General features: G+C 45.7%; 1 protein-coding gene across 2 annotated transcripts in view; it reads right to left on the reverse strand.

The window, feature by feature from the left end:
• HUS1 (HUS1 checkpoint clamp component) overlaps positions 1-25,134 on the reverse strand; it is a 48,037-nt gene that overhangs the window by 7,640 nt on the left and 15,263 nt on the right. For both annotated transcript variants that reach the window (XM_044293278.1, XM_044293277.1), the window contains 3 exons: positions 20,590-20,664; positions 18,590-18,689; positions 4,528-4,659 (listed from right to left, as the gene is read on the reverse strand). In XM_044293278.1, the coding sequence (XP_044149213.1) occupies positions 4,528-4,659; positions 18,590-18,689; positions 20,590-20,664 (307 nt within the window). The remainder of the gene's footprint in view (positions 1-4,527; positions 4,660-18,589; positions 18,690-20,589; positions 20,665-25,134) is intronic.

The raw sequence follows: 25,134 nt of genomic DNA on the forward strand, positions 1-25,134 counted from the left end.
CTCCTTTCCCTAGATTTGCAGATCTGGTCCACCATGTGAGCAACAACTTTACATGCTGTGGGATCGGGACCTTCTGGTCCAAGGACACTTGTCTTCTGTCCCAGCACCTCAGTAGCCATAGCTGAAGAGCTCTGAAGTAGATCTGGGACCAAAGGACTGACGTTATGCATGATGTTAATACACCCAATAGGCTCATTGCCTCCCTCATAGAACATTAACTTCTTTTTTGGAATTGTTTCACCTTCCCACGTAAGCCACCGCTTTTTTCTTTTGGAAGGAACGAGGACTGTGTTTGAGTCCAGGAGGATTCTCAAGAATTTTATGCTTGTTTGAGGAAGAAGACAAGATTTTTTATTATCCATCCCAGATTTTTCAGTGAAGCTAGGAAGGACCTTAGGTCGCACTCTGTTTTTTTAAATATCCCATTATCAGAAAGTTGTCTAAATAAGGAATTATTATTAGACACTGGGGGCGGAAGAAATGCCAAATGTGAGGGTAGTAAACTAGAAATGACATATTTCCCCTGTTCGGTCTCTTAGTGCGAATCTTAAGAATTTCTGACACTGTTCTCGAATCGGTACGTGGTAATATGCGTCCTTTAGATCGATAGTGCACATTAGTGCATTTTGCTTTATTAACGGGATTGTGGACGCCAGAGCCTCCATCTTGAAGTTCTTGTATAGGATGTTTTTGTTTAGACCCTTTAGATTTAGTATCGTTCTGGATGACCCGTCTGGCTTGGCCACTAGAATGAGAGTCGAGTAGAATCCCTCTTTTTCTTGAGATGGGGAAACTCTGGCAATTGCCCCCAGATTTAACATCTCTAGGATGCCCTTCCAGAGTCTTTCCCTCAGGCTTTTTGACAGTGGGGATGTGAACGTATTTGTTGGGGGAAGAGTGGAGAACTATCTTGTACCCATTCTCCACCATGTCTAAAATCCAGGGGTCTCATGTAACTTCCCTCCACTGGGAAGATAACCCCCTCAGTCTTCCCCCAATCCTGGCGTCATTGCTTAATATATGCTGGGGATTAAGGAGGAACCCTCTACCTTGACCGCCTTTTTGGTAGCTCCACCACCCTGATTTGCCTTTCCCTCTATAGGATTTTGTCCAAAACCGGACCAAAGACATACTCTCCCGAAAAAGCGATGGAACAGAGCTTAATTTTTGAGGCCTTGTCACCAGACCAGGATTTCAGCCATAAAGCTCTCCTAGCTGTATTTGAGAGTGCTGCATCTTTAGCAGAGAAACAAACCATCTCCGCTGAAGCGTCAGCTAGGAAGGCAGTGGCTGAGGAGGGGTAATGAATTTATTATTTTCTCCTTCTGTGTCTTGTTTTTGAAGTGATCCTCAAGTTTATTGAGCCATAGGTACATTGATCTCGCAACAGACGTCACAGCTATGTTGGTTTTAACACTGTACATGGCAGCTTCCCAAGATTTATGTAGGAGACTCTGTGCTTTCTTCTCCATTGGGTCTCGCAACTGGAAGGACTCTTCAAAGGGATGAGAGTTTTTTCTTTTCTTTACCTTCACTACCTGCACATCTATTTTAGGTATGTTATCAAACAATTGAGATTCGGCGGGATCAAACAGGAGCCCATTTTTGAATTCCTTTGATATGCCCATACGTTTTTCAGGATCGGACCACTCGTCTAGGATCATCTCTTTAATATTTTCATTTAAGGGGAACACTTTTGACCGCTTGGTTCTTAGGTCCCCAAACATTTCTTCCTTCCTGCATGGAATGCGGTTTCTGGACCTCCTCAATTCCCATAATGGCTCTAACTGCTTTAAGTAGATCCCTCATGTCCTCAGATGAAAAATAGAACTTTTTAGCGTCCTCCAAAATCTCCCCTTCCGAAAAGGGAATTGTCATCCTCCCATTGCCTAGATGGCCCTGCGTCCTCCATTATATAATCAGAATCAGAGGAGGAAAGGACCGCCATTTTATGCCTTTTAGGGGGAAGTAGACCGGGACTGGATTCTTTAAGCGAGGCCAGGGAAGACTTTAGGGTTGTTGCGGGTATCGAATTATCAATACTTTTGTACCGGTATCGATTCGATACCAGGATTTGACATTTACTAATACTAGGCTGCGCTACTGCACAGCCTAGTATCAGAGAACATGGCATATTACATATCGCCACGCCACAAAAAGTGTGAACTATTAAAATATAAAAATAATCTCCTATGCGGTGAACGCAGTAACAGAAAAAAGAAAAATATGTGGGATTCGCCATTTTTGGTCACCTTGTCTCCCCCAAAAATGGGATCGGACTGTTCGATTATGGGCTGGATGTTCCATAAAATGGGGAATGCACGCAGTTTTTTTTGTGTTTTATTTTTTTTCGCGTGCTATCGAGTATCTCAATACTTTTTTAATGGTAACGAAATCGAATCAAAAATTTTGTATTGCAACAACCCTAGAAGACTTCATAACGGATTATAGTTTTTCATTCCTCCATCATAGATGGTTGCTCCTCTCTCACAATACATGAAATGCATTATTGGCATAATTTGTTTAGTATATGGTTCAGGAAGCTTCTTAAAAGCAAGAAATGCATTTACAGCTATTTTTTGGGCCTCATTAAAAACCTATTGACAAGAGAGGAACAATCAACACAACCCTCTTTGGGACCCAGTGTAAGTATATATACATTCCCCTGTATCCATAATCCCCAGGTATAAAACAAAATGCTGCATAAGGTAGGGTTCCCCATAGGGGACTTGCGATCACTGGAGCACCAAACTTTCTAGGTTGCTCAGGGGCCGACATGGTTGTGGATCCTCCATGACTCCCCCCCGCTGTTTTATACTTGTGATATCTCCTGTGATTCATACTTCCGGGATGCCCATCGCATCATTGCGCCACCGTAAGTGACGTCAGACACAGACACCACGTGGGATCTCTGGCCTGCACCTGCTTATTCCACCAGGAAAAAGGAAGGTGCGCAAGCGCGGGTAGCTTCAGGACGCAGGCATCTGATCCACAGATGTGAGGCCTGCATTCTTCCCCTGCTCAGCTTTGGCAAGTTAACGCCAGGCGAGCAGGGGAGACGTGACATGGAATTTTCTAACCCAAGGGAGATCACAGCCCCCGATGAGCCTACTCTGACACCGCGATCCTGTGAAACCATCTTCACTTCCTGACCAGTAGAGAGGTCTCTCTCTCTCCTGGCCACTATAGGGGCAGGAAAACACTGAAGTGGGTGCGGGCAATCTTTCCCTGTTTTTCTGCCCCTATAGAGGTCAGGGGTCAATCTATCTTGTCGTCATGGTGGTGAAATGGGAAAATTGGAAGATAACTGATGCTCTTGTTCGCTCAAAACACAGAGAAAAATAGAAGTCCTAGAAGAAGAGAGAGAGACCCACATGTACTGTAATACTCCATCAGAAATGAGACATGCAAGCCAGTTCTCCTTCCAAAAGGCCAAGAGTACTTAGTGTCTAAAGAGGAAATTTCCTTGGTTAGATGGGTGGCCTTGGGGGTGCTCTCTCTCATTAGGGAGACTACCTACTATGAATGTAGAGTATTGTAGTTCATGAATTGTAGTCCAGCCAACACAGATCTGAATTTCTGGGAAACATTTCTGCAATATAGCATATCTTACATCTGCTAGCATCAGATAAGCCTCCTAGAGAATAGAACTAGTGAAACTAAATGCATCCAACTAAAGCTGCCTAACATTAGCTGAGGTTATTGCACCCGTTATGCCTTCAGCATCATTGCTGTTCACAGCTAATTCTGTGTGCATACACACTCGCCTGTTCCCATCTCTCCATTGTAGGACAGAGGGATTCTGAGAAGAAGCAGCCTCATTTTACTGACTGAGCTGTGAGAAAAGGCATCATCTTCCATCCTCCCATGTGGCAGAATATGGACTCGCCTTGTACCACAGCTCATATCAGCTACAGACTGCTGCTTCCAGCAATAACCAGTTATAATCAACAGACTGGCTTTCACATGTTCATCCATCTTAGCATCTTATGCTTCAGTCGTTTTATAAAATGTGCTCTTTATCTACGTGTTAATCCACGTTTTATGCTCTATTGCAGGGATCAGCAACCTCCGGCACTCCAGATGTTGTGAAACTACAACTCCCATCATGCTCCATTCATTTCTGAGTTCTGAGAAGAGCAGAGCAATTATGCATGCTGGGAGTTGTAGTTTCACAACAGCTGGAGTGCCGGAGGTTGCCTACCCCTGCTCTATTGTTTTCTAGATCCGATAAACTCTACAGAGTTCCCATTCAGTTATTGGAGAATAGACTGGTTTACCTGCATGTCACACTACACACACACACACACACACACACACACACACCACAGGGTAACGTGTAGCGAGGACAGAGCACACCCGCTCCGCTAGACTGGGAGACACAGCTCCATTTTCTCCGTCCAGTCGTGAATGCTGGAGTGTGGTCCGGATTTAGGACTGGTTTATTGGCAACACTTTCTATTTCTCTCTAAATGACCCTATACAATCTACATATCACATAATCTTGAAAACACTTATATGACTTACTGCATATGGCTTTATTTGGATTTACTTGTTGTCCTGCAAGAAACTGTAGAAGCTTCTTTATATCCACTCGGGCTTCTGACATGATGTCTGGGTCTCTTTCCTGAGTGTAACTTTGTGATGGCTCATCAGAAACTAGTGGTAAAAGATCATAAGGAAACATATTATTATTATTATTATTATTAAAGACTAGCGCAAGTGAAACTCTGAATAAATAATGCCAAGCTGCAGACTATCCACGGTTTACCCCTTAGGATACTGGAGGTTTTTTTGTTTTTATTTTTCTTCCCCATCTTCCTTGAGACATACATTTTTTATATTTCTGTTCACATAGCTGTATGAGGGTTTATTTTTTTTTTTACGGGACACCATAATTAATGCATACAATGTAGTGGAAGGCGGTAAAAAACAAAATTCCAAATAGGGTGGAATTGAAGAAAAAACTAAACAAAAATAAATAAATTCCTCCACCGTTTTACGGGTTTTGTTCCCACGGTGTTCTGTTTGGTCAGTACTAGAGATGAGCGAATTTCAGGTTAGGAAATTCGTTCACTGGTAAAAGGTGAATTGCGTTATGGTCCGTGGTAACGGAATCCATAACGCAATTCTATGATGGAATGCCTTTAGAGGCATTCCGTTATTTATTCCGTCATAATAGAAGTCTATGGGCTGCAAAACGGATCTGTTCCGTTATGCAGGGGAGTCCACCCCTGCATAACGGAAACGGAACGGATCCGTTTTGCAGCCCATAGACTTCTATTATGACGGAATGAATAACGGAATGCCTCTAAAGGCATTCTGTCATAGAATTACAATATGGTCCGTTTTTATGTTTAAATAGTGTAAAAATAAATTTCTACTTTGAAAAAAAATATATATTATTTATACATCACCCCATAACTTTTGTATAGTTCTATCTACTGAGGTGTGTGGGGGCTAATATTTTTGAGGGGCAATGTGTTGTTTTTATTGATACCATTTTGGAGTGTGTGACTTTTTTCATCACATTTTATAAAAATAAAATAAAAATTGGGTGGGGGGCATGGTTTGCCAGCCGAGAGAGATGGCCGCTTGAGCTGTGAGCTCCCAAGCCCTACAAAGAGACTAGATAGCTACAACGAGTTGACACCCGTCACAGCCGCCTATAACTGGAGCATAGGTCTCCCTCCTTACACCCATGATGACGAGAGGGAAAAGATCCGTCAAGAAACAAGGAAAATTGGACTTCTTCGTGGAAAGGCTAAAGGGATCAAGATGGCGCGGGCTCGCCGGCTTCCACGCGCTCCTCGGATTCCGCGGAACATGTTTCTCGCCGCAAGACAGGTCTCGCCGCAATAACATTAAACTTCGGGGCATACCAGAGGATATACCGCCAAAAGGAACTGGAAGCCTATATTCTTGACCTTATGAGATCCCTTCTGCCAAATGTAGGCGACAAAGATCTCACTCTAGACAGGGCCCACAGAGTGGCCCGGCCGAAACACCTTCCGGATTCTGTTCCCAGGGACGTCTTAGCTCGGGTCCACTTCTTCCATATTAAAGAACTGCTTATCAGGGCCTCCAGGAAGAAGGGCTCCCTGCCAGCTCCGCACGAAGGGGTTAAAATCTTCGCCGACTTGTCCGCCCCTACTCTTCAACAAAGAACCACCTTGGTCCCGTAAGGCGGCATTGAAGGGGGCCATAACATACCGTATCGTTGGGGTTTTCCCACCAAGGTTTTAATCCAGCATCAGGGTACGCTACATGCAGTGCATTCCCTGGATTCAGGACAGAAGCTCCTGGCGGATTGGAACATCTCTATGAAAGAACTTCCTGAACTTCAATCAAAAGGCCCAGAAACTATCGTAATGGACTGGCAGACAGTCTCATCCAGGCGTAAGCCACATTGCTGACTGGTGACCTGCCAACTTGTTTAACCCCTTAAGGACACAGCCTTATTACACCTTAGGACCAGGCCATTTTTTGCAAATCTGACCAGTGTCACTTAAAGTGCTGATAACTTTAAAACGCTTTGACTTATCCAGGCCGTTCTGACATAGTTTTTTCGTCACATATTGTACTTCATGACACTAGTAAAATTTAGTGAAAGGTGCGCCGTTTGGTTTTTGGAGGGCTGATTTTTATGGACCGGTTTATTTACACCGCGTCCTGTTTCAACCCCCCTGAAACTCCCTAAAAGTGACCCCATTTTGGAAACTACGGGATAAGGTGACATTTTTTTGGGGAGTATTTTTAGGGTAAATATGATTTTTGGTTGCTCTATATTACATTTTTGTGAGGCAAGGTTACTAAAAATTGAAATTCTGAAATTTCATCTCCATTTGCCATTAACTGTTGAGGAACACCTAAAGGGTTAATAAAGTTTGTATAATCAGTTTTGAATACCTTGAGGGGTGTAGTTTCTTAGATGGGGTCACTTTTAGGGAGTTTTTACTCTAGGGGGGCTTCAAAAGGGGCATGGTGTCAATAAAAAAGGCCATCAAAATCGGCCTTCCAGAAACCATGTCGGTCCTTTCCTTTTGCGGCCTCCCTTTCACTGATACAGCAGTTTACGACCACAAATGTGGCATTTCTGTAAACTGCAGTATCAGGGTAATAAATACTAACTTTTGTTTAGTTGTTAACTCTTGTTTTGTTACCGGAAAAAACGGACTGAAATGGAAAAGTGCCAAAAATAGCGGTTTTGGCACCGTATTTTTTTTTTAACCGTGTTAATCTGGGTAGTTAGGCCATGGGATATTGTTATAGAGGAGATTCTTACGGACGCGGCAATATCTAATAAGTCTACCTTTTTTTTACAATTATTTAGGTTTTTTACTATATTATCTTTTTTGATACAATTTTTTTTGGGGTATCTCCAAAGTGTCATTTTTTTTATCCAATTATCTTATGTGGGGGCTCATTTTTTGCGGGATGAGCGGACGGTTTTATTGGCACTATTTTGGGGGCTATATGACTGTTATCGCTTGCTATAAAACTTTTTTTTTTTGCACCTATTTTTTATTTATTTTTTTGACTGTGTTAATCTGGGGGGTTGGGTCATGGGGTATTTTTATAGAGGAGATTCTTACGGACGCGGCGATACCTAATAAGTCTACTTTTTTACAATTATTTAGGTTTTAGACTAGATTATCCTTTTTGATACCCTAAAAAAAGATTTTTGTATCTCTAAAGTCTAAGAGTCATTTTCTATTTTTTTTATTTTATCCGATTATCTTATGTGGGGGCTCATTTTTTGCGGGATGAGATGACGGTTTTATTGGCACTATTTTGGGGGCTATATGACTTTTTGATCGCTTGCTATTAAACTTTTTATTATGTAAGGTGACAAAAAAAAACACTTGTTTTGCACCTTTTTTTTTTTTTCTGGACAGTGTTAATCTGGGGGGTTAGGTCATGGGGCATTTTTATAGAGGAGATTATTACCGACGCGGCAATACCTAATATGTCTACTTTTAATAAATTATTTAAGTTTTTTTGGGTGTCTCAAGTCTGAGAACCAGTTTTTATTTAATCCGATGTCAGTGCTAAATTGGGATATAAATTTAGTACTCCATGGAAGTGTGATACTCCCTGAAGCAACCGTCAATGCAGAGGCCCGGATGATGGGGGCATGTGTCGCACTGAGTAGTGGTGTCCTTCCGTATCCCCCTCCTGCGACACACTCTGCACTTTTTTGGGGTTCGTCCCTTCTTTCCAGTATGGGGGACCACACCTGGAAAGTGTTGGCCAGGGACGATCCGGGCGCCTACAGTTCCCGAGGTACTCCGGCCTGCTCTTTCCCGGTCCGAAAAGATCAGGGCCTTGAGGACTGCCTCATAGAACTGGAGGAATGTCCCTGTGCTGCCAGCGCTTCGGGATAGTACAAAAGAGTTGTACATGGCAACCTGCACCAAGTAGACCGCAACTTTTTTGTACCATGCCCGGGTTTTGCGCATGGCGTTATATGGCTTGAGGACTTGATCCGAGAGATCAACTCCTCCCATATACCGATTGTAGGCGACGATACAATCGGGCTTGAGGACCGTTGCCGCGGTACCTTGCACAGGGACAGGGGTGATGCCGTTACCATGAATTGTGGACAGCATAAGGACATCCCTCTTGTCCTTATACCTGACCAGCAACAGGTTTCCAGTGGTAAGGGCACGGGTCTCACCCCTGGGAATAGGTACCTGGAGGGGGTGGGCAGGGAGGCCGCGTTGATTTTTCCGCGCGGTCCCACAAGCGGACGTGGATCTGGCGGCAAAGGACTGGAACAAGGGGATACTGGTATAAAAGTTATCCATGTACAGGTTGTAACCCTTATCCAGCAGTGGGTACATAAGGTCCCACACAAGTTTCCCGGTAACACCCAGAGTGGGGGGACATTCTGGGGGTTGAATTCGGGAATCTCGCCCCTCGTACACACGAAATTTCTAAGTGTACCCTGAGGTACTCTCACAAATTTTGTATAGCTTCACGCCATACCTCGCCCGCTTGGAAGGCACATACTGGCGGAAAATGAGGGGGGGGGGGGACATGCTGCATTATCGGAATAATGCAGACATTTCCGGATGGCCTCAAACCGGGAGCGTGTCATGGCTGTACTGTAAAGTGGGGTCTGGTATAGGACGTCCCCACTCCAGTACAGCCTGGCACTGGGTTTCTTGACCAGGCCCATATGCAGCACGAGGCCCCAAAATGTCCTCATTTCGGCTGCACTGACCGGCGTCCAGCCACCGGGCCTGGCCAAAAAGGAGCCCGGGTGTTGAGCGACGAACTGTTGGGCGTACAGATTCGTCTGCTCCACCATCAGATTTACCAGTGGGTCACTGAAAAAATGACAAAGAAAGTCATATTCAGTGAAGCCCACTGTGGAAATCTGGATTCCTGATTGGCCTACAAAATCAGGAATCACGGGCTCGTATCGCTCTGGGCTACACCAGACTAGTTCACCGGCAGGGTGCTCCGGTGGATTTAACTGGTGGGCTGGGAAACCAGTACGAGCCCCAGAGCTGCTCGTACTAGTGTGGGCCACAGGGTCCCTAACATGGCGGTCCCCTTGCTCCGCCTGGCGGCATCTCCGCCGCCTTGGGGGCTCATCATCATCGCTAGATGATGAGGAGGATGCGGATGACAACAGGAATGTGGGGTCATCCTCATCCTCACTGGGACTCTCGGAGTCGGAGGCAAGCTGGGCGTATGCCTCCTCGGCCGAGAACGTCCGGCGGGCCATAGGGGAGTGTGTGTCTGCGTGTGTATGTGCGTGTGTGTAAATCTTTATTTGGTGTGCGTGTGTGTGGGGGCACGGGTGTTCACGAACTCACCCTAAAACTAACAGAAAAAAATAAATAAATAAATAACTAAAAAAAAGGGCAAAAAATTTGGGGAAAAAAAATCTAAACCGCTGATCAACCGTCCGAAGTTGATCAGCGGTGGGGTGTGCGATGCGCTAACAGTGGCCGGACGCTAAGTGCCGGCCCCAGTCAGCGTACACAAAAAAAAAAGGTGGGGGGGCAAGTGGCAGCACCCCTGGGGGTCTAGGGTCACACAGCTGTGCTGTGGGCCCCAGGCACCTTAACTGGGGTGATGCAATAAAAGTAAAAAAAAACGACCTTTCCCTTTTTTCCCTGCCTAACCCAAACTTTCCCTAGCTGTCCCTATGTACCTGATGGGGGGGGGGTGCTGGTGGCAGAGATCGGGTCCTGGGGGCACAGATCGGGTGCAGGCAGCGGTGCAGTGGTGGCAGCAGACACGTGCAGGCAGCTCCTCTCTCCTCCGGCTCCGGAACACAAAAGGAGGAGGAGAGGAGCGCCTGCCTCTTTTGAATCTGCCGCCGGACCGCCCACAGACCAATCAGAAAGCGATTCTGAGTGGTGATGTCACCATCACCACTCAGGATCGCTGGATGGTGATTGGTGGAGTGAAATCACACCACCATCACCATCCTGTTCTGGGTTATCGGGTCTTCAGAGACCCGAATAACCCGGAAACGCAGAAAACCGCAGGTCTGAATTGACCTGCGGTTTTCTGCGATCGCATACATGGGAGGGTCACCGGACCCCCCGACGCATTTGCCCCAAGTGCCTGCTCAATGATTTGGCCCGCGGCGGTGATTGAAAATACACAGGGCGTACATGTACGCCCTGTGTCCTTAAAGGGTTTCTACCACTTCGGTGTCACATATTTAGCTGTCAGAGACTAGCGATCCGCTAGTGTCTGCTCTGCCCAACCATCCTAATATAATTGCTTTTGGGGCAGCCGTTTTGCTAAAAAAAGAACTTTTATTAATATGCTAATGAGCCTCTAGGTGCTATGGGGGCGTCATTAGCACCTAGAGGCTCCGTCTACCTTCAGAAACTGCCGCCGCCCAGCGCGGCCCTCCAGCCCGCCCATCTCCTCCTGAATGCGATCCTCCTTGTGAGCGCCTGTATTCGGTGCATGCGCAGTGAATGTCTGACAGCTTCCCTGCTCAGACATCTCCACTGCGCCTGTTCCTCGGAGCACTATGGCGTCATCGCGCAGGCGGAGATGTCTGAGCAAGGAAGCGGTCAGACATTCACTGCGCATGCGCAGAATACATACGCTCACAAGGAGGATCGCATTCAGGAGGAGATGGGCGGGCTGGAGGGCCGCGCTGGGCGGCGGCAGTTTCTGAAGGTAGACGGAGCCTCTAGGTGCTAATGACGCCCCCATAGCACCTAGAGGCTCATTAGCATATTAATAAAAGTTCTTTTTTTAGCAAAACGGCTGCCCCAAAAGCAATTATATTAGGATGGTTGGGCAGAGCAGACACTAGCGGATCGCTAGTGTCTGACAGCTAAATATGTGACACCGAAGTGGTAGAAACCCTTTAAGTACCAGGGCACAAGGGCGTACCTGTACGCCCTGTGTCCTTAAGGGGTTAAAGGTTATCTTACATTGTTTGGGCTTGGTGCCGGTTAGTCGGGTAGAAACCGCCTCACAAGCCCACACCATAGTGCCTAATGGCTATCAGGTGTCTTTCCATGGTTATAGTGTTATCCTTTTTTCTTATTTTTATGTCATGTTTTTTGTTGCCTTAACATTTTCTTTCTTTGTCCTCCTCAAGTACCAATAGACAACAAACCGCGGGGACCAGAATCAGGGATCATATGTATTGGGGCCCTAACTCACTTTTTCACTATATGTAGGATTCATTTTGCAGATCCGCCTTTCCCTCCTTCAACATGGTTCTCAAAATTGCTGCTTTGAATGTTAAAGGGCTGAACAGCCCCTTTAAGAAATCTATGTTGTGGAAGGAAATTCGCAAACTGAAGTGTGACATTTTCTGTGCCACAGAAACTCATCTGCTCCAATCTGATGGTCACAGGATCCATCATCCTAGGTTCCCACACATTTATCAATCCCATTATCTAGAGAAGCAGAGAGGAATTCTAGTGGCCATAAGTAATTCAGTGGCCTTTTCCTTGAAATCCTCGATTCTGGACCCTGGCGGTAGATATGTCATCTTAATATGCTCTATTAATAATGTGGACTATACTTTGGTTTTTCTATATGCCCCTAACAGGCATCAGGTATCCTTTCTCCGCCGCCTGGCTTCGAGGGTGTGTGGGCTGAGGTCTGGCCATGTGATCTGGGGTGGGGATTTCAATTTCATCTTAGACCCAAGTGTGGACACCACGACCCCCTCCAGAGATGTTCCTGGAGCTATTAATTCTCTATTCCTGCAAGAAGACCTGTATGATATTTGGAGAATTCAGCATGGGTCTGAAAGAGACTACTCTTTCTTCTCGGAGGCAGGCCAATCCTATTCTAGAATAGACATGTTTCTGACCAGCAGGTCAGTGATTGCTAACACGAGTTCGTCGTCCATTCATACGATCACATGGTCAGACCACACCCCGATCACTCTGATGCTTAAAGAAACTCACTTAACTAAACCCTATTCTCCCTGGCGAAATAACACTTATGTAAATCGATCATCCTGAACTTTCCCAAGAACTCAAATCTGCTGTATAAATGACGGCTCTGTCTCTAATCCCTCCACCCTGTGGTGCGCCCACAAGGTGTATATTAGAGGCGTTTTTATTAAAATAGGTAGCAGACTCCAAAGGGAACGTAGAGAGAAGATAGACAGGTTATTGAATGAGATTAGGAAAGTTGAGACCCTTGAAGGGGTTATCCCATCTTAGACAATGGGGGCATATCGCTAGGATATGCCCCCATTGTCTGATAGGTGTGGGTCCCACCTCTAGGACCCGCACCTACAACGAGAACGGAGCCGGGGAGAGTTGTGGCTGGAGGACCCCGGGTTTCCCAGGGTCCGTCCACCACCAGGCACGGCTCCCCGCCTCTCCCATTGAAGTGAACGGGAGCGCACCGCGCATGCGCGGCCAACGCTCCCATTCATTTCTATGGGGCCGACGGAAATAGCCGAGCCAGCGCTCGGTTATTTTCGGCGGCTCCATAGAAATGAACAGGGAGCGGCTGCGCATGCGCAGTGCGCCCTCCTCCACTTTCTCTGCTCCGTTCTCCTTGTAGGTGCGGGTCCCAGCAGTGGGACCCGCACCTATCAGACAATGGGGGCATATCCTATCGATATGCCAACATTGTCTAAGATGAGATAACCCCTTTAATAAATCCTCTGTTTCTTCTTTGCACTCAGATAACCTCAAATCACTTAGATCACAGCTGTCTGCCTGTCTCCTTTATAAGCATGAATTGCGCTTGAAAAAGACACAGGCTACCTTCTACTCTCAAGATAACAAAGCAGGTCGCTTGCTGGCTAACCGCTTGAAACAAAGAGCAGCTAAGTCCAAGATTCCCTATCTTCTAGACCCCTCCTCAGGGAAGAAAATAGTATCTCCTGCGGAAAAAGCTGATGCATTTGGCAAATTCTATGCTTCCCTTTACAATCTGTCTCCTCGTAAACTAGCCACGCCACCACAGCCGGAACTCATTGATGCCTTCTTAGACAGGTTAGGTCTTACACAGCTGACTACTGCCCAGTTACAAACTCTCAATGCCCCCCCTGACCATTGAAGAACTTCACGCCATTGTTAAAAAACTACCTCCACATAAAGCTCCAGGTCCAGAGGGCCTATCTAACTCCTATTATAAAAGGTATTCTTCGACCAGCTCTCCAAATATATGCTACACTCCTTCCTATCAGCCAGGGAAACAGGATCCTTCCCCAAAGAAATGCTCGAAGCATTAATAGTGACCATTCCCAAACTCAATAAGCCAACTGATGATCCAAAGAATTTCTGTCCCATATCCTAAATACAGATATAAAGATATTCGCCAGAATCTTATCAACCAGATTAGTCCCCCTCATCCCTTTAATGGTGCACTCCGACCAAGTCGGATTTGTTGAAGGCCGCCAAATCCAGGAAAAGAGTCCTACACATACTCTCTCACCTCCACAAAAAGAAAACCCCAACATTATTCGTGACATTGGACGCGGAAAAAGCGTTTGACCGCATCTGCTGGTCTTTCTCCTTTGCGGTTCTCTCCAAAATGGGCATGGCGGGCCCCATCCTTGCTTCTATTCAGGCCCTATATAAGGACCCTTCTGCTAGAGAGTGTGGGTAAATGGGTCCCTTTCCAGACCCTTCACCATTTCCAATGGGACCAGACAGGGCTGCCCCTTTTCCCCTCTCATGTTTATATTATCTATTGAACCCCTTGCTCAAGCCTTGCGGTTGGAAAGGAAAGTGTCAGGTGTCCAGATCGCGGATCGAACTCATACACTGAGTCTATATGCAGATGACTGATACTCACGCTTACCGACCCTGTCTCCTCCTTATCCTCAGCCCTAGACACTATTTCCCACTTTGGCCGACTTTCCTATTACAAATTGAACTCATCCAAATCCCAGGCCCTACCCCTTAATCTAGACCCCCAAACAGTGGAATTCCTAAAAGAAAAATTAAACTTAGATTGGCAACCTGATCAAATCCAATATCTAGGCATAAACCTTACCTCCTCAATCCATTGACTGCATCTGGCCAACTACCCTTCTCTTTTATCTGGTCTAAAAAAAGACCTAGAGCAATATGACAAGTTTGAAATATCCTGGCTGGGCAGGTTGGCCACTTTCCAAATGTTTGCCTTGCCGAAACTCCTCTAGCTATTTAGAGTTCTCCCTATAAAACTTCCTATCATATTTCTCTCAATGCAACAAGTTATTAAATACTTTCCTGTGGCATGGCAGGAAACCCAGAATAGCGTCAAAAATCTTGCACGCCAGGAAACAATTAGGCGGCATCAGTTTGCCAAATATCCATGACTACTATCTAGCGACGCAAATAGCCCAATTGGAGAGCTGGTGGAAGATGGACTTCTCCAAACAGTGGACTCATATTGATTCCACGGAGGTCCCAGGGGGCAATCTGAGAGCTTTACTGATAGCCTCGCTATCTAAATCATATATAAGACCCGACTTGTCCTTCCTTGCCTCCAACGCCTTAGATTGTTGGGTCAGATATCATACCCTCACGTCCAAAGAGACCCGCCCCACTTCAGGCCCTCTCCCGTTAATGGTTCTAGACTACCTTATCCCCGATTTGGGGGGTGGGAATTTGGAACAAATATGGTATAACAGAGATTCTCCAGTTGTTTCAAGATGACAGCCTTTCCTCCTTTGAGAGCTTACACCGCACCTTTAAAGGTTCCCAAAGTTGAATTCTACAAAAATCTTTATAATTAGGCATTTCCTAGCTGAAAATCCCACTCTACCAGCAGCCAACAAGCAGATATTAGAGCTTTGGTCATTACCTAGGCAGACGTCTAAAACCCTTCGTCCTTTATACTCTCAGCTTAGTCGCAAATACACTTTTATTATGTTTGCACCTCTTCTATCTTGGGAACGAGACTTAGAGTCCAAATATACACCTTTACAATGGCAATCAGCTTTTAAATATGTCTCGAAGACCATCACCTGTGTAACACAGTACAAATCATTTGTCAAAACCTCCCTAAGGTGGTACTTCACCCCTGAGAGGCTACATATAATATACCCATCTGTCTCTCCCCTATGCTGGAGGAACTGTGGCCATTAAGGCACATTGTTTAATATACTATGGAACTGCCCGATAGTTAAACCCTTTTGGGATGAGGTCTTTTCCCTGATTTCTCAGATTTCAGATTCAAAGTCAACTCTGAGAACCCCGTCCCCCTGGTTAGCTCTGCTGATGATTGGTATCACAGATGTACCCATAGCCTATAGGGGATTAGTCTGTCATATCCTCCTTTCAGCTAAATTAGATATTACTTCAAAATGGAAATCTCTATACCCACCTACATTACTCGAAGTAACCCAAAGGGTTAAGACCTGCCTCTTTCAACAAATCATGGCCTCTGCAACTTCAAACATAACTTGTAATACAATGAAATATGAGAAAACGTGGCGAGTGTGGAGGTCCTCAAGATATATGTCCCCCTCCTAACCTTCCCTGCTTAACAGGGATGAAACTCTCTCATTCATATGCTACCCCTTTCCTTTACCCCTATTGGTACACCCTGAGGAATAGTTGATATTCTGTATTATTTGTTGATATGCTATATCATTTGTATTGATCTATGTTTTAACTCCCTTTGTCTGGGAGATTCTATGTTCACCTATGACTCTCATTTGATTGTACTCACCTGCGAGTGCGTAACAACGGTATTAATTGTCATTTGATGAAATATCTCAATAAAAATATTGATTCTAAAAAAAGAAATTGGGTAAGAGAAGCAATGGAAAAAAATGCCAAATTGGCCATTTTGACCCTTTTTTCCGTTACGCCATTCGCCGTATTTGAAAAATATTTTTAACAGTAAAATTTCGGTTGTGGCGATACCCATGATGCTTATATTTTTGTTATTTATGTATTATACGGAAAGGGGGGTGATTTAAACTATATATTTTTTTATATATTTAAGTTTTATTTTTTACTTTTTTGTAAGAATTTTGAAGCTGGTATAAAAAAAGTGTACAAAATGCATTTTTACTTTTGAACAATCAAGGATTTTTAAAATGCATTTATTACTGACTGTTGCTCATTTCTTATGTTGTCCTGCCACCTGGTGGCCAAAATTAGAATTGAATTTTCAATGCTCTCAGCGAGGCTTAGAGCATTAAAATGAATTACCGACATCCTCATTGGCCACAGAGGTGGCCGGTAACAAGCCCGTAAGCGCGAGCTTATGGATTTTTGACCCTTTTGATGCCGTAATCTCACTTGATCATGGCATCTAAAGGCTTTAACTTGAAACATTGGAGACCTGCCGGCCATGACGCCCGCTGCACGTGCAAGCGGGCGCAATGTTTGCCTATCGTTCCATGTACAGCGCTGGTCGCGAAAGGGTTAACTGAAATTACAACACAAAACCAGACTACAAAGCATAATACCTATATACAGTAAAGTTTATGTTGCTAACATTTTGGTGGCAAATATCATGTAGACAAAGTTACTACAGTGTACTCACTAATGTATTGTTATTGTCTATATTGCCTCCTATGCTGGCTTGATTCATTTTTCCATCATATTATACATTGCTCATTTCTAGGCGTTATTGCCACCACTGCAGTGCAGATACATTGTGGCTGGGATGGGAGCTTCTGAGCATGCATGCCTATGGGTGCTCCCGGCTACCAGAGAGGCCAGCACTTTTTCCTATAGCATGCAAGCACAGCCACCACTGCTGGATTGCAGTAGCAGGCATGGGAGCCGATGCATCCCTGCAGTTTCCTCTCATAGGCCAAAGGTCACTAGGACTGAAGTTTGTCAAATGATATCATCATTGTGACCGCCTAAACCAAGCTGCAAGTGGCTTAGGACCCATGCTGAAAGAAGGCTTTATCCTACACTGGTCACAGCGGCATGGAACAGGAGTGAGGAGAGTATCTGAGTTTGTTAATTTCCTTTTGAACCTTAGAGCAGTGTACTACTGGGCTACTATAGGGCATTAGTACTACTACGAGATCTATAAGCAGGCATGTTTACTTCTGAGGCACATTATGGTTGGCTGTATTATTTCTGGGGGCAATGTACTAGGGGGCATAAATAGTACTGGGGCACTATAGGTAGAAATGATTACTTCTGGGGCATATTATCGGGCACTATAGGTAGGGGGACATTAGTACTACTTGGTGCACTATAGATGGGCATTATTACTTCTGCAAGCACTATGGGGGACATTATGACTACTGGGGGAATTACTATTGGGGCACTATTACTAGTTAGGACATTTTAGAAGAGAATTATTACTATTGAAGGGACTATTGCTGTGGAGGGGCACCTTGGCACAGTATCAGCTAAGAATAATTATTTTTGGGGGACACTGTGCTTGCAGCACTGTTACTGTCCGTGGCACTACTTGCTGGGTGGAATTATTTGGGGGCACTGTGTGGCAATAATTATTGATGGGGGGGGGGGGGGGGCACTATATGTGTGGTACTAGTATTCTCCTGGAGACAATTTGTTTCTGCAAAATTGTAGCACAGCAGGCACAGTATAAGGGGTGGCCCAATGAGGTGTTGAGAATGATGGAAAAGTAGGAACCCAAGATGTCCGTCAGAAACTCTGGAGAGACAAAATATGGATGAAAGAAATCATCATGGCTGTCTTGTATAAATGGAGAAGATAAGGAAAACAAACTTCTATATCAGAGGAGATGTGACAATGTAATAGGCATGTAGTGCTATACTCTTTTGTATGTATGGTAGTGCGAAATGCAATAGTCATCTATTATGGGTCGTAACTTGGTGCCTGTCATTTTGACATGATTAGTGCTGCATACTGCACTATTCTTTCTGAAAGAACTGCTGACAAAGGTTTGGAACAGAGCCTATAATAGCGGAGTGAGAATTGCCTTATTTTGTTACATTTGTCATGTTTGCGTCATTGGGGGTACTTGGTTTGGCATGAAATGGTTGAGCAACACTGCACTATTAGAGTGATGGCGCTTATCTCACCAAAGCAACCACAATTCTTTAATTCCTTAACATCTTTTATGATTGTTACCGGCTTCTCTAAGAGATGGCAATACTCCTAAAACTGCAAAGACAAATATAGACTACAAGGATCATTACATATAAAAATACAGAACCACCTACCCCAAGGAGGATTCCCCAGATCTTTGAAATGTGTTGAAACAGAAACTAGATCAGTCTCTATTTTCAAATTAATTTCTCCATTTCTATTGGCTTCAATGACCTTAAAAATAAATGAATGCAGTTTATAATTCTTCTTACTGTAGCTGTGCTGCAGCTTTATGAAATAGTCATACCAGACAGAAATATTTGATTGCAAGTATAACAAATCAAATACCTATGCTTTACATTTTAGATTTTTGTCATTAATTTTACAAAATATTTGCATAACACACAATGTATCATTCACTCAGGCTGTGATCTGGTTTGTCACACGACAATACATCTTGGCATTGATGTCACTGGAAAAACGATTCATGCATTTACAAGGAATGTGACTGCCAAAGTGGTTCACGACATAAAAAGGATTTTGATACTGATTACTTATTGTCTGGATAGGTCATCAGTATGTGATCAGTGGGGGTCCAACAGCTGGGACCCCGTCCATCAGATATTTGAGAAGGCACTGGCACTCCTGTAAGTGCTGCAGCATTCTCACAGCTTACCAAGTACAGCACCGTATATTGTATAGCAGTTGTAAATGGGGCTGAGCTGCGATACCAAGCACAGCCGCTATACAATGTACTGCACTACTGTGCTTGGTGAGCACGGAGAAGGCCATGGCGCTCACAGGAGCACCACTGCCTATGCGTAGGCATATTTTCCTGCTTATTTGTTGGAATGTGCGACAGAGGCCCCTAACAAACCTCTGCCACAGATATGAACCTAGCCTTAGATGCAAGAAGTCTGAGGTAGCCTCCTGTCTCATCAGTGGCTCATGGTGATTGTCCCAACTATACTGCAGCTCTGCCTGCTCAGATTGGCAGCTATGTATTAGTGCCAAATAATCAGAAGTCTTCACACGAGCAATAGAATATGCAGAAATTACAAGCAACTAAACCTAGTGAGAAAAAAAAAAGGAGATCAGGCACTTGCAACTCATACTGAGCCATAATATTTCTCAGTGAGGGGGTAGTCTGAAGTTTTTCAGTACCCCTGATGTATAAGGCCCCCTTCACATGGGCGACGCGGGTGAGGGCCGGATGCGATGCAGGTGCGTTCAGGGAAAATCGTGCGAGTAGGCACACAATTTCGGTCAGCTTTGACTGCGATTGCGTTCCGTTGTTCAGTTTTTTACGCGCGAGTGCAATGCGTTTTGCACGCGAGTGAGAAAAAACTGAATGTGGTACCCAAACCCGAACCCAGACTTCACTGAAGTTCGGCTTTGGTGCTCTGTAGATTTTATTATTTTCCATTATAACATGGTTATAATAGAAAATAATAGCATTCTTTAATACAGAATGCTAAGTATAATGTCAATTGAGGGATCCTCTTTGTTCTTCTTGAAGGACCTGCAAAAAGACCATCGCTGACGTTATCGCACTCACCTTTTGTAGGTCCCTCAAGAAGAACAAAGAAGAGGATCCCAGCTGCGCAATCAAGTAGATGAGGAGAGTTATGTTTTTATTATTTTTTAACCCTCAATCGACATTATACTTAGCATTGTGTAGTTATAATGGAAAATAATAAAGTAAATGGGGTCCCGGGTCATACATCCCTCGTCTCCTTAGCAACCATGCGTGAAAAATTGCGTATGCTTTGCAATTTTCACACAGCCCCATTAATTTTTATGGGGCCTGCGTTGCTTTAATAACGCAGAATATAGAACATGCTGGGATTTTCAGGCAATGCACATGTGATGAGTGAAAAACATCACTCATGTACACAGCCCCATTGAAATAAACGGGTCAGGATTCAGTGCAGGTGCAATGCGTTCACCTCACACATTGCACCCGCGCGGAATACCCGCCTGTGTGAAAGGGGCCTAAGAAACGTAAACACAACTCTATTTTTATGGGATTAAATGTTTGACTACAACCAGATCTAAATGCCAACTTTTATCGGAACCAGTTTACTATGTGTATGGACAAAGAAAGAAAAAATTATAATTTAAAAACACTTACTATAAAATTGCTTAAATTTTTCATTCTTTCCACAACGCTCTTCATAGTTTTTATTGCTGGTAAATATATGCTTACCTGCAAGAAATCAAAATCAACAAAGACCTCTTTACAAGTGTCAATTCAGCAGGCTATTATCAGAAACGAAGTGACTCTGTACACAGAGTCATTGTTTCTGGGCAGCAGATTGCTGTTTCCACAGAACGATCTGCCATCCAAAAATAATGATTTTGGTGTCTGCATTAATGATGCTTTCACCCAATGAATGAGAGTCTGCTCATTTTTTGGGGTGAATGTCAGCATCTTTACACAGGGCAATTATTGGGAATTAACATTGCTATGAAGGCTCCTACCCGATAACTGCCCTGATAGTTGGTGTAAAAGAGACCTTAAGAAAATCTAAACACAACTAAGGGCTTGTTCACCTGGAAGATCTAAAAATCAGGGCCACAATTACAGATTCTGTCAAAAAGACCAGACAAAAAAAAAAAAAAAAGGCCTGCATGCAATCAAAAAGGAACACCCGCTTCCTCCCTCAGTGTTCATTCCAGAGTAGATCAGTAGAAGCCGTACAAAAATTGGATTTTTTGTACTCACCGTAAAATCCTTTTCTCGTAGTAGGCATTGGGGGACACAGCACCATGGGTATATGTCCAACTACCACTAGGAGGCACTAGACACAAAAAGTGTTGGCTCCTCCCAGGTGGGCTATACCCTCTCCACAGGCACGAGGCTATTCAGTTTGTACCAAAAGCAGTAGGAGAGAGAAGAAAAGCAAGGAACCAACAACTCCCGTACCGGGAAAGATCAAGAGACCAGCCCGGAGAAGCGGAAGTAAAAACATAGGGTGGGATCTGTGTCCCCCAATGCCTACTACGAGAAAAGGATTTTACGGTGAGTACAAAAAATCCAATTTTCTCGTGCATGGCATTGGGGGACACAGCACCATGGGACGTCCCAAAGCAGTCCCTGAGGGTGGGAAAAGAAGAGACGTGCCACCGGCTGGGCATACAGGTGCAGGAGAATGTGACCATGTGACCCAACAGGAAAAAACACGGAATGGGCAAGAGGTCTCATAACAAGGAAGAAACCTCAGAAGAAGCAGGGAAGGCTGCCAGCACCCCAGGACAAATGTCTGGAAGAAAATCCCAAATGCAAGAAGGTGGCAAAAGGGAACACCAAGCGCAGCCAAGGGCTGGAGAAAAAAATTAGGACAGCACTGCGTGTTGGATCGACCCAACGCCCTACATTGTCTCAGACCCATAAACCTGTGGCCATCCCCTGAAAGGCCAGGGGAGAAAAGAAACAGGGAAGCACTGGAAACCAAACGAGTGAGGGAAGCCATAGCAAGGCTCACATGTGAAGGGAGAGGGACTCCCCTCACCGCAAGGCCAGGTGAAGAAGCCAAGCGCCCCATGTAAAGGCGAAAACCCAAGGCTGCTAGAGGAAACTGCCAACCCTTGGAGAAGGAGGGGGTTGTAGGTAAAAGCCAGGAACAAAGAACGATCGCTCCTGCGTCCCCAAAAACAGGAAACGAGGCACAAGCCTCCGAAAACAAGATAGCACTGTAAAGCGCAAGACCAGAGGAAACTCTGGGCATGTGAAGTATCATGGAAAAAAGGAACCAGAGACAGGCCCAGGCAACCTTGGCAGGAACACACTGGACTGACAGACATGGGAGTAGAAGAAGAGCACTCCAAACAGCCTAAGGAGGAAGGGGTCTACAACAGGAGGAGGTCCCTCCCGAAGGAGACCATACGGTGGAATTGCAAACCGTAGCACCAAACCACTCAATACCAGGTACTTTACGTGGGAGGATGGAAAAAAAGACAAATCCCAAGAGGACCTCAAATGAACAGGGACAGGGACTCCAGAAAGGAGTACCCAGATGGGGTCACAAGGAACCAGGAGCTGAACCACCGGAAGACAACGCAAGCCAGCATATCCAGGAAAGGCGAAAAGAAACCGCCATAGGGGAAGGGACATTGGCCATGGACAACTAGCCGCACCAAAAACATTGACCAGCAAACCGTAAACATTGTCCCAGAGAGGGCAAGTACAGCAGCTCGGAGGTACCACAAAACGACAGACATCGATATGCATAAGGAATGCAGAAGTCGCCATGAAAAAACCGGGGTAGCCTACATAGAAATGTAGAAACCAGCTGCGACCGGCATACAGAAAACTTCCAGGGGGGAGAAAGTACCAGACAGGTGCAGACGACAGCAAGGTCCAAGAGGACTGCCCCTTCGCCATGTAGCACAACTAAGCAGAAAATACAAGGGAATACCGAAAACACCTGGACCCAGAAGGAACTACGGGGCCCTGTCCGATACCAGAGCAATCAGCTGAAAATTCAGACAGGTGTGTGTGGCGCTCAGAGGTCCTGTCCTTGACCCGTCAGGGAGGACGTCCAGCAATGATAAAAGCCGTGGACCCAGAAGGATACCGTGAGGCGGACATCCAGCGATGACCGAAAACCACTGCCGCGGCCGATGCTCACCAGCAACATGTCCAAACAAGGTAGAAGATCCAGTGGAGATCCTTGTACTACACCAGGAATGGCCCACTCAGCAATAGGAAACAATGTGAGTACTCCCCTATAACATGGGGTAACGCGGAGCACAGCATACCGTAGGACCTTAAAGAGAAAGCAAGAGCAACTCTAGCACAAAGGCCAACAACCACCTGGCCATGGAGTAGGAGGTTGAATGAGGACCACCCGCCGGACCAGACAGATCAGTCATATACTGGAGCTACCAGAAGCAGCACTAGACCGATAAGGTGGGGGATGGGCTGAACCACCCCTGCCAGATATGGTAACCATGCACATGCTGAACAAGGGTGACCTGGTGCTGACAGTGCCTTGAGCGGCACAAGGAGACCAATGAGGACGACAGTAACGGAGTGGCAGACGTATGGAAGAACCAAACGGATGGAACCAACATCTGCAGCACAGATTAGAACCCGTGGGCAGAAAACACCTAGTAAGAAAGAAACTGTCTGGGCCACAGATCGCACCACAGGGCCCAGCACTTGGGGTACTACAAACACACGCCTAAAATAAAGGTAAAGTGGCTGCATGTTGCCGACCAAGGAGAGTGGAAACATAGCCACAGCATCTGGGGATGCGACAGCATTCGGAGGGTACAGGTACACAACCTGTAAAGTAGAAATATGGCTGTGAAGAGGAACTTCATTTAAGATCGAAGCAATGTGGCCGCATGGTGCACCCCAGACCCAGAGAGGTGCAACAGCAACCGCGTTAACAATGGAACCCATAGGGCCGCACGGTACCACAAAGAACAAGACAGGTGCACACTACAATCAGGTAGGTGCAATGGCAACAGAAACAGGGCCGCATAGTACACCATAGAAGCCAGACAGGTGTAACGGCTGCAGCATCAAAGACGGTTCAGGAACTCTACCTATGAAGGAAGTAAGATGGCTGTGTGGTGCACACTATGATGAGGTAGGTGCAATGGCCACGGCAACTGGAGGAGGCCTCAAAATCTCGTCCTGTAAGGGAGAGAAAATGCCACATGGTACACCATAAAGCCGGACAGGAGGAACGGCTACCACATCCGGAGATGGTGCAGGTACTCTACCTGTTAAGGGATCAAGGTGGCAGGGAACAGACAGGTGTAACTGAACCGGACAGGGGCAACTCTATGGCAATAGAAAGTGGCCTCTATATCTCGCCCGTAGGGAGAAATGTTGCCGCCTGGAAGACAATAGAGCCCGCCAGGGGTATCGACCACAGCACCGGAGATGGCGTAGGTACTCTACCTATGAAGGGAGCAAAATGGCTGGGAATAGACAGGTGCAATTTCAACGGCAATTAAAGGCGGCCTGTAAATCTCGCCAGAAAGGGAGAAATAGTGCCGCACGGAACACCATAGCGCCAGCCAGGGGAATTGGCTACAGCATCAGGAGATGGCGTAGATACTCTACCTATGACGGGAGCAAAGTGGCTGGGAACAGACAGGTGCAATTGCAACGGCAATCGAAGCGGCCTGTACATCTCGCCCGGAAGGGAGAAATAGTGCTGTATGGAACACCCCAGAGCCAGCCAGGAGTAATGGCTCCAGCATCTGGAGTAGGTGTAGGTACACTACCTATGAAAAGGGGCAAGGCAGCTGTACAATTGCTCTTAACTCCCCAACCTACAGGAGGCGATAGCCGAGCTAACCGCTTGCCCAGAACAGGAACCCCCTGTAATGAGGTAGAGTGGCGAACACCACCACCAGGATGGGGACCCTGTGGAAACACTCTCAAATATGTAGAGGATAGCCCCTGGTATAGGGGAACCAGGAAGGCTTGTCAGGGACAGCCTATGGCAGTGGTGCAGGCATCCCCCTGTTAAGGAGAAGGCGTACGTATCAGAGACACCGCGTAGGTGACTCAGTATGCTAAACACGGGGACGGCTGCCTTACCTGTGCGGTTGAATACCTGTGTGGTCAGGGAGCACCATCCGAAAATCCACTAGAGGGGATACCAACCCTGGGTAGGAAAGGTTCCTCCGTCCACATTCGTCTTGACCTCCC

The sequence above is a fragment of the Bufo gargarizans genome, chromosome 5 (genome assembly GCF_014858855.1).
Source record: "Bufo gargarizans isolate SCDJY-AF-19 chromosome 5, ASM1485885v1, whole genome shotgun sequence".
Classification (NCBI taxonomy): domain Eukaryota; kingdom Metazoa; phylum Chordata; class Amphibia; order Anura; family Bufonidae; genus Bufo; species Bufo gargarizans.